Source organism: Solanum pennellii, chromosome 8 (assembly GCF_001406875.1).
Source record: "Solanum pennellii chromosome 8, SPENNV200".
Classification (NCBI taxonomy): Eukaryota; Viridiplantae; Streptophyta; class Magnoliopsida; order Solanales; family Solanaceae; genus Solanum; species Solanum pennellii.
In genome coordinates this window covers 58,969,853-58,980,723 of record NC_028644.1, presented here as the reverse complement: position 1 = coordinate 58,980,723, position 10,871 = coordinate 58,969,853, and the positions used below count along the sequence as shown (strand labels likewise).

General features: G+C 33.9%; 1 protein-coding gene and 1 pseudogene across 1 annotated transcript; one reads left to right on the top strand and one right to left on the bottom strand.

Moving 5' to 3' along the window:
- Positions 1-785: 785 nt before the first annotated feature.
- Positions 786-3,176, bottom strand: LOC107028124 (LRR receptor-like serine/threonine-protein kinase HSL2). Its single transcript, XM_015229174.2, has 2 exons — positions 1,344-3,176; positions 786-1,249 (listed from the first exon to the last, which is right to left on the bottom strand). The coding sequence occupies exons 1-2, from the start codon at positions 3,115-3,117 to the stop codon at positions 930-932; spliced, it is 2,094 nt and encodes a 697-aa protein (XP_015084660.1). The 5' UTR covers positions 3,118-3,176; the 3' UTR covers positions 786-929.
- A 1,951-nt stretch (positions 3,177-5,127) lies between these two features.
- On the top strand, positions 5,128-8,361 carry LOC107027237 (annotated as a pseudogene).
- Positions 8,362-10,871: the final 2,510 nt, after the last annotated feature.

Genomic DNA, 10,871 nt, shown 5'->3' with positions numbered 1-10,871 from the left:
CCAAGTTCAGAGAGTCGATTTCAGTACCCAAATTTCAGAAGTCTAAGTCTTTTGGAACGAGACCCCCTCGACGTCCCGTCGTGCCCATGACGGTCCGTCGTGGGTTCCGTCGACTCACACAGTTTTTCCAGAAATAAAATCTGCTGCTCAAAACGACTAAACAGGTCATTACAGGAGTCCACATTTATTATGAAGTATGTTCATATGCAGAGGCAATTCAATAACATTGATAGTATGAAAAACTTTTTTTGAGTATTTTGAGATGAAAGTTCTTCTTCTTGAAGCTGATTATCATCTCCTCAACTACAATAAGGACTTATTCATTTAAAAAACACTCTCCTATATCTTTTGATTATTTTTTTCCAATCAATTATGCCTTCAAGTTGTGCCCCCTTTCAGAAAATGGACGATCCCATTCAACTTAACTAAAAGTACTAGACTTCCTACAAGATTATCATGAGAAGGATTTATGTTTGAAAGAAGGCCTTTGCAGTTCATCAGACCTGTATGTTCCAAAAGCTACTTTAGGGAGTTATGAAGAATTAAAAAAAAAGAAGAAGATAATGATTCTAAACTCTTCGACTAATTTAGCTAAAGCATCCGCAACATGATTACCCTTCCTAAAGCATTGTTAGACCTTAATGCTCAGTGTGCTTAAAATCTATCTAATTACCAGGACACTTAGCTCTTGCATCGCGACATCTCAAGTATGAATAAGGAATCACAATCTAAGGTAAAGCTTACAAGCCCTTGTGTTTGACACTACTTAAACTAGATGATGCTATTGATCTTTCTGAGGATAAAAAATGTCCTGTGACAGTATTACTAAAGTATACATTGCTGGAAGAAATTGTTATCAACACGACTTTCTCATTCTGTTAAAAAAAATACAACTACATTTATCTATTAAGGCTAAACATTCTATTCTTTCAAAAAATGGGGACTCTAAGACTTTGAAGAATGTTGCAGACTTCCTTCATTGACGGCCTACTAGATGGTGATGCTCCGGTACACATTAGTCCTAGTTTAAAAACATCTCTCATTTGTTCCACATTACTTGTTTCCATGATTTCTTCATCAAGGGCCTCAACAATGTAATTCCCATCTCTGTAACGCTGTTGAGCCCATTGTGCTAGATTCATTTGCTCCTCTCTAAGAATGGGTTGTCTCCCTGTTGTTAATTCTAATAGCACCACTCCGAAGCTATATATATCTGTCTTTATATTCACTCTGAATGTCGAGGCATACTCTGAGAGGATCAAACATTAAAAGTTTAATATTACAGTTGGATAAATTATTTTGAGAATTCTTGAGGTATGATAAATATTTGAACTGTAATATACCTGGTGCAATGTAACCAAATGTTCCAGCAATAGCAGAAGCTGTCTCAGGATTGTCATCTCTCCTCGATAGTATTTTTGCTAATCCAAAATCTGCTATTTTTGCATTGAATTCTGAGTCCAGAAGGATATTGCTGGACTTAATGTCTCTATGAATGATGGGTCGAGTACAGTCATGGTGCATATAGCTGAGTCCTTGAGCTGCACCAGTGGCTATATTTAGTCTCTTTCGCCAATCCAGGGCAGGGGTACTACTTTGACCTGGTGATGCTGCTCTTTTCTCTCCGTGAAGCCATTTGTCGAGGCTTTGTTTCTCAAAGTATTCATAGACTAGAAGCTTTCTGTCTAAACTTGAGATGCAACACATGAGCTTGACAATGTTGTTGTGTCGAATGCTACCAAGTGTTCTAACTTCTGCCAGGAACTCCTTTTGGGGTCTTCCACCTGATTTTTCTCCATGCCCTATGCTTTTAACAGCATAAGTATTGCCTGTTTGGTCGATCACAACTCGATAAACCTTCCCTGATCCTCCATTTCCTATTATGTTTTCGTCTTTCAAGCTACACAAAATGTCTTCTGCAGTCACCTTCAACTTCTGAAATGAAATGAGCTTCATGTCATCTTTAACATTCCGCTTCTTTGTTTTCCACCAATGCTTTCTGACCATGTAAAAGATCCATATTAACTGTATTGCTACCCCAAATCCTACAATAGGAATAATGATAATCAAGTGTTTTGGTCTAGAAGATTTTTGAACCTCATCACCAGAGGAACAGCTTGGTAGGCTAGGAACGGATAAGTTCTTGGATGCAGAACAAAGATTGGAATCGTCAAAGCAGTTCTCTTCGTAAATTAACTTCACAAATTCAGCAGAAATTCTTCCTGAGAATTTGTTGGAACAAAGTCTTAAAGTATTTCTAGGCCTGAGATGTTCTATACTTTGCGAGATATCTCCTGATAACTGATTATACGACAAATCCAGAGCATGCAGTCCAGGTAAATACCGAAAACCCTTTGGCATAGAACCAGTCAACTGGTTATGTGAAAGATCCATATCATACAAACTAAACATGTCCATTTCATCAGGTATCACACTGGACAAATAGTTGGAACTTAGTGACAGGTGACGCAAATGATGCAACTGAAACAACTTGTTAGTAATTGAACCACTTAAAGAATTATGTGACATGTCCAATTTCACAATATTTTTCAAGTTACCAATATCTTCTGGTATCGAACCGTTCAGGTAGTTCTCAGAGAGATTAATATTTTTCAGCTGGGATGATGCTATTTCTTTTGGCATCTCACCACACAACATATTACCATTAAGATACAAATTGAGTAATTGTTTCATCTCAAACAACTCACCTGGAATCCGGTCGCTCAATGAATTATTGGACAAATCCAAATGTTGTAACATTGAGCAATCTTTCAGGCTTACTGGTATGATTCCTGAAATATTATTGTTGGAGAGATCAATGAAGGTAAGGTTCTTGAGCTCACATAGTATCGATGAAATTGTTCCGGTTATGTTTTTTCCTCCAAGATGTAGTTCTGTGACTACCCTGTCATCGATGCACCAAACTCCAGACCAATTGCATTCTGAAGAATTCGAATTCCACGATTGGAAAAACATCGAATCCCTCCAGTGTTGTTTCATGTTTAGTAATATGGACCGTTCCGTGCCTGAAAATTGTAAGGTTTCTTGGAAAGACAGGCTAATTAGGAAGAAGATTTGCATATTGAGCCAAAAAAGTTTAGAGCTTGCTTGGATCATGTTAATTTGGTGTTTTATTTTCCTTCATGTGCTTCTTTTCATTTGATAATGAAGTCTGTCAAGTCAGTATGGAATTAATAAACAACTCATATTTCAACAATAAAATAGTCAACTAAAAGCCAACTTTTTGGCTTTGAAGAATAATTGGTGAGTTGTCTCCTTTTGACCAAGTCAAGATAGTAATTTACTCCTTCCTCTTCCTTTCTATTTACCAGCCATGATTTTTATATTTTTTGATACTCGATAATAATTATAGCCGCTATAATTTCACTATATAATAGCTTACAAATAATACATGAGATGTAAGTTTTACTAGACGAATCCTATACAGAGATATTGAGAAGAATCGATCATGGATCATCCCAGGAACAATCCGCAATGACTTGTACTCTCAATATGAAAAAAATGATAAAACAGAAAGAAAAATGCGAAGTCAGAAAGAGAATATGTGAAAATTAAATGAATTTGTAAATAGTGCAACACCATTGGGGTGAGGACTGGATTGGGATGTGTACCAATTTTAAAGTACATCGTGTCAATTTATCTTAAAATATTATATTATATTTGCTCATCTGATCTGTTAGCAATTTTTTAAGAATAGAAGGTTGCACATTGTGTTCATTAATATTTAATACTAGTGGGTGCATAAGTTTTTGAAACTTGCACAAAAATTGTAGTGGGATTATGAGTTTATTTTTGTGTTGAGTTAGGTTAAAAAATTATTTCTTGTTAGTATTAGGTTGAATTGAGCTAATTTTGTTTCCCCCATTTTAATTAAATTCAAATAATTGGCAGTTCTTTAGATTGCAAACAAAAAGATGTCACATATTTTTCAAATGTTTTCTTGAAAAATAAGTTGATCTCTAATTTATTTTTTCATGTTTGGTTGATAAATGAAAAATATTTTTTATTATTTGGTTGGTGAATGAAAATCATTTTCTAGAAAATATTTTTATTTTTGACTAAAGACTAAAATATTTTGATCCAAGACTTTCGAGTCGGAATCTAACTCTGACACCCGAATCCGACACATGACCTAGGACTCGACCTTGACCTGAAAGTCAACTCTAGCACTTGACTCGAAACCCCACCCAACAGCTGACTTGGGATCCAACTCCGACACCCAACCTTGAAACCTGACCTGATATATTGTAAATTTCTATGACCCATATAATTATAATTTTGGTTTAAAATTAATATTAGTATAATCCTAGACCTGTAGTAACTTTAAACTACCCATAAAGATGGGGACTTGGTAGTTTTAAAACTATACACCATACCCACTATTCAGGATGATGCAAAGTGGGAATCCATTAAATGGTCCCCTCATTCTCTTATAAAGTATAGTCTTATCTATCAAAATTATTCATGAAGCGTAAGGTAAGGGAGAAAAACAAGATCTATAAAGAAAAGATTTTCGTTTAATTCAAGTGAAGATTTCCAAAGTATACTATGACTTCTCGAGTATGTATTCCTACTATGTGTGAAAATCACGTAATTCTACGATGGTAAATAATTGATAGAGTTTATGAATGATTAGATTATTTATGTTTTTACAATCGTAGACACAACATTCAAATTTGGATTCCAACTGCAACACTGACCCGATCCGACACTCGAGAGTGGGGTCTCGATTTGTGATCGAAAATCAAGTCTCAAATAAAGAATCAAGACTTGTATCTCGCATTAGTATCGAGAATTGGCAACCAAGGCTTGAGTTAAAGTGGAAAGTTGTGGTGTGACGTTGAAAAATAGTTTTGGAGGTAAGTCATCTTGTTGACTTGAAAAATATTTTCAAAAACATTTAAGTCAAACCAAACATGACAAAATTGAAAAATAGTTGGTAAAAAATTGTTTCCTTTGACATCATCATTTTTCTGGAAATGGCAAAGATCTTTCTTGCTTTGCTGTTTATTTCTTGGCCACAAAGGTCAGTCAACTCAACTTTTGTTTATAAAATTTAACACTTTGCTAGCATTTCCCTTTCAGTGTCGGCTACAATATTCATAACATGTTGACTGATGATACACGGTTTCTTCAAAGCTAATTAATGATCCAATCAAACACTTGGAAAAAAAAAACAACAACAAAGAAATTGTAGAGAATGAGTTAGTATATACTTCACAAAAAGAGTACAATAAAACCAAAGGAGCCATGAAAATTGATCATATTCATGTTGTAAAATCTACATTTTCATTTACCAGGAAACAAGTTTACCTTTTCATTGTCTCGTTACTTGCCTTAACGCATTTCCAGGGCGGTTTACAGAGTGACGTCTATGAAAAGGAGAAGAACATTTTGTTGGAACTGAAACAACTATGGGGATTACATCAATTATGGGATTCCAATTCTTCATACTGCAGTTGGTATGGTATAGACTGCAGCAATGGTTCTGTTACAAGCATCTCTATTCAAGATGTGAATATACTTACCGGAACAATTCCACCAATCATATGTGAACTCAAAAGCCTGTATTTGATAGACCTGAAAACCAACTATATCAGAGGAGAATTTCCTACCTCCTTGTACAATTGCTCAAACCTGGAATATCTTGATATTTCTTGGAATCAATTCCATGGACCACTGCCTAGTGACCTTCATCGTTTGTCGAGGCTAATCCATTTAGATATTGCTGGAAATAGCTTCAGTAATATCCCAGGAGCTATAGGTCAGCTTTCTGAATTGCAATATCTATCTCTTAAGTTCAATAATTTCAACACTTCGATACCCCGAGAAATTGGAATTTATCAAAGCTTGAGACCTTGGATATATCCTATATTGACAGCTTTAAGCAGCCTACAATTCCAGAGGAATTAGGAAGACTGAAGAAGTTGACATTCCTTTTCATTGTAAAGTCAAATTTGATAGGGGAGATTCCAGAAACATTTTCCGGTCTTTCAGCTCTTCAAGTCTTGGATCTCTCAAGCAATAACTTAAAGGGGTCTATCCCAAGTTACTTGTTTGAATGGAACAAGTTGACAAATCTTCATTTGGAGTATAACCAATTTTCTGGTAGGTTACCAATGTTGGATGCAAATATGGAATTGATGGGGAGAAATCAAGTAATGTTTTCTAATCTTTCTGGTCTCCAAGTCTTAGATCTCTCGGGAAATCGCCTAAACGGTTCAATTCCAAGCTACTTATTTTATTGGAAGAATTTAACATATCTTCTTTTGGGGGATAACCAATTTTCCGGGAATTTACCTAGTATAACTGGAAATTTGAGATTAAGAACATTGGATCTTTCGTTGAATCAGCTTTCTGGACATATTCCAAAAGAATATGACAAGAAAGAATACAACTTTAGAAATAATCTGAATCTGTGTAGCAAATATACCAACCATTACATCCAGGTTCCACGTTGCAGTGGAAAAACAAGAGTTGTAATTGCTGTTGTGGCCCCTGTTGCATTTCTAGTCATGGTAACATTGCTATGTTACACATGTAAAAAGAATTGGTCTTTCTCTACAGACCAACTCATGCGGAGGAAGAAGAGGCATGAGAACCAAGACCCTGAGTGGATGTTCATTTCTTTCCAGCAGCTACGATTCACAGAATCCGAAATTCTGGTGAATATGACAGAAGAAAATTTGATTGGAAGTGGAGGATGCGGGAAGGTCTATCGAGTTGGTGTCAATCCGAATGGAAACTTTGTGGCAGTTAAGAGAATATGGAACAAGAGGAATTTAGACCACAGACTTGAGAAACAGTTCCTTGCAGAAGTTGAAGTATTGGGTAGCATTCGACATTCTAACATTGTGAAGTTATTATGTTGCATTTCTAGTGGAAACTCAAAGGTTTTGGTGTACGAGTACATGGAAAACCAAAGCTTAGACAAGTGGTTGCATCAGAAGAGAAGAAGTGAAAAAGCTATTACTGCTTCAGCACATAGTGTCTTGGAATGGCGTACTAGACTGCAAATTGCAGTTGGTGCTGCCCGAGGTCTATGTTACATGCATCACGAGTGCTCCCCGCCAATCATTCATCGTGACATTAAGTGTAGTAATATCCTTTTAGACCATGAGCTGAATGCCAAAATTGCAGATTTTGGACTGGCTAAGGTTTTGGCTAAGTGGGGAGAGACAGAGACTGCTTCTGCTATCGCTGGCACGTTTGGTTACCTAGCTCCAGGTAAATTTCACTGTTCACATATTAAAATGGACAACAACACACCAGAGTGTACGTATGTATCGTGTTTCTTATTGATTTTATCCTAATACCTTGTTGTTCTAATTGGAATTTCAGAGTATGCATACACGTCAAAAGTGAATGCCAAGATTGATGTCTACAGCTTTGGTGTGGTGTTATTGGAGCTGGTTACCGGGAGAGAACCAATAAACGGAGATGAGCACATAAACCTTGAACAATGGGCATGGAACCACCATGAAGAAGGCAATCCAGTGGTTGATGCTATTGATGAAGAAATCAAGGAAGCATGTTTCTTGAACGAAATGAGTTACATGTTCAAGTTGGGGCTTATTTGCACCAGCACTATCCCTTCTGCTAGGCCTTCCATGAAGGAAGTCTTGCAAATTCTATTACGTAGCCTTACTACTTCTTCCTAACAAATTCTTAGTAGTAAGCTAAGCTAGGACGTCTGCTACTTGATTTGCCTTTCTGTAGCAGTTGTTAGCTGTAGCCTGTAACATTGGCTTGGTTCATCGTTTGGGAAACGTCTTCAATGATATTCTTCAACTTGAAGTTGGGAGTCTTATTATATCTTTTAATATGTTGGTAACCAAAAGTGAATCCAGTTCAATGGTGAAACCACTGAATCCATTTTGGATGCACCAGTCAACACCAAAAATATGTTGCTTGAGCTTCTGCAGTGTTGCTGCTGCCACATTTAACAGGGATTTGACATCTTGCTTGATCATGTACCCTCATTAGCCCTCCCTCCATTGGGGCATCATATACACCCTCTCCCCTTAGGACTCGGGGCTCCTCACTTTCTTCGTCGAAGATGTTATGTTCACCTCATCTTCTGAAGCTTGTGAACCTAGAAGTCTGTTAGTCCTACTTGACCCTGCTCCATCAAGGGTATCACTGAGGGTCAGAACAATTCTAACAAACTAATTAAACAAGTACCAAAAGAATTGACGAGTAGAAAATCTTGATTCCTTATAGGTACATTTCATTTTCCAATCACTTAAGTTAGCCTATACCCTTAATGAATCTCTAGTCAATGGTTTTAGCTTTTATCAATTGTGTAAAACTGTTGGAATTTTTTTTTGGAACCCAGAATAATCCGCAGCCACTACAACCTCTGCCGCAAGAACTAGACTTCCTACAAGATTATCATGAGAAAGATTTATGTTTGAAAGGAGGCATTTGCAGTTCATCATACCTGTATGTTCCAAAAGCTTCATTGGGGAATTCTGAAGAATTAAAAAAAAAGATATATATGTATATATATATATCATATATCATCATATCATATATATATCATATCATCATATATCATATATTATTATAAGTGAGAAAAATGTTAAGCAAAAGTTGAATTACTATTTTGCCCCTGTACTAAATCATAATCAAAGTAATTAAATATTAGTAAATAAATTGCTAATTATTTTATAGTCTTAACTTAATTACTCTTAATTTTTAAATTTGAAAAGTCTTACCCCTATCCTTACATTGAAATTGTAAAAATCATCTAATTGGTTATTAGTAAAATATTAGTATATAAAGTATATAATAAAGTTTAATTATCTTAAAGACACGTTTTCCTGTTATTATTTTTTTTAAAATAGTTTAAAATTTTTGAAGTTTATCTCTTAGCCTATTTATAAATTAATTAATTGTTAGTTTGTTTACATGTGTTGATTTATGTTTCTTTAATTCTTATTTGATGCTCTAATAGGTGAGAAAATTATTTTAATGAGAAATTATTTTTTTTGTAATTTGTTCAATTTTTTGGAGTTATTTTTTAATATTAAATATAAAACTTTTAATTTATAGTATCTTAATTACAATGTATAATTATTAGTTTCAGCCTTCAGTAATTCTATCATATAATAATGAAGACATATTTAAATGATGCAACTGAAAAGGCATAACAGACAAGGAAAACAAAGAGTCTCATTTACTATAATATATTGTGTGTATTCTATGTTAATCATTCAAAAATCTAATCTACCATCTTCCTAATTTCATATGTTCATCGGATACTCCAGTAAGTATGTATTATTTCTTTTCTTTTTGTTTCATCTTTGCATATTCTAATTTTGTAGGTACAAAGAAAAATACATAGATGAACATTCTGAAAACTTTTATGATTTCTTTGATATGCTTTTCTTTTTCGATAGCGAAATGATGGTATCAAAACCTTTGATTATAAGAGTGCCCTGCTAGACTTAAAAGATAAGTTATTAGTGTAATTTTGTACATGGCCAGATTATAGAAATCATTCTCTTAATACTTATTTAGTTTGGTTCAATATTTTTATAATTTTCTTAAATTCTCTTTTGAGTTTGGAGAAATAACTATTGATAGAGTATAAATTGGTACTAATGCGACATGTTGAAAAAGATTATAGATGTCTTGGATTATATTCACATTCAGTAGTCTACAACCTATATATATATTAAGCTATCCCAAAAAAATATTTATGACATATTTGTACTTAGTCTGGTAGATGATTTTTTTTTTTTGATGATATAACATATACTCGTATTATTATAAGTGGGAAGCTCTTAACTTAAAAGTTGAATTACCATTTTGCTCTTATTTTATCCCTAAACTAAATTAAATATTAATATATAATTAATTTAATATTAAATAATCATATTTAAATACATGCATCTAGACACAATAGTTTAAATTCTAATTATTTACATACTAAGTAATAATTATATTATACTAAAACTAAGAAGGCGTAAAGTCAAACTTTAAAATACAAAAATATTTTATAGAAAATTGTTAGAAATTATTTCATAGGAAATAGTTAGGAATTACTTTTTTTAAAAAAATAAAAGTTATTTATTCTTTCTCCATAATTAATGTGGTTAAATGATTAAATTTTTTATCCTCTCTCTGTAGTTAGTATAATTAAATGTATTGAATTATTAGTAAAAACAATCACCTTTCCTCTACCGCATGTCTAAGATCATTTAACTTCTGAAATTAACTTAAACAACTCTTCACCTTTTCATCTTATCCAATGAATCTTTAGCTATATATATGTATCATTTAAAAATAATTATTCTTTACCATTTGCCTCGTGTTGATGTGAATCATTAGGCAATTTTCAGGAACTTTTTTTTTGTTTTGAAATATTAATATTTGTTGATCCTCATTAGAATGATATTTTGAATCATAAATTTTATCTTTACTATTTTAGATTGTTTTTTTTGGTTACGGGAGAAAAAATAATTTACTCCTTGTGTATTTCTTTTACTATATATATTGTTATAATAAAAGTCTTAAGAAGGATATTGTCACGACCCAAAACGAGCCGCGAGTGGCACCCACACTTATCCTCCTATGTGAGCGAACCAACAAATCTAAACCCCAACGTTTACCAATATTTCAACCATAATGAACAAAATATAATGCGGAAGACCAAAACTCATTAATATAACCAATAAATAAACTTCTAAGTATAATACTTATCATCCCCAAAATCTGGAAGTCCTCACATCAAGAACATCTATTGTCACGACCCAAATCGGGGACGCGACTGGCACCCTCAATTTCCCTCCTATGTGAGCGAACCAACCAATCTAACCCTTATCATTTTAACATATATTAAC

Bases quoted from the DNA above. Each gene is read 5' to 3' on its own strand.
- LOC107028124 (XM_015229174.2), bottom strand. From the start codon at position 3,117: ATGATCCAAGCAAGCTCTAAACTTTTTTGGCTCAATATGCAAATCTTC. The intron at 1,250-1,343 runs GTATATTACAGT...TGATCCTCTCAG, and splicing joins ATTTGGTTACATTGCACCAG to AGTATGCCTCGACATTCAGA.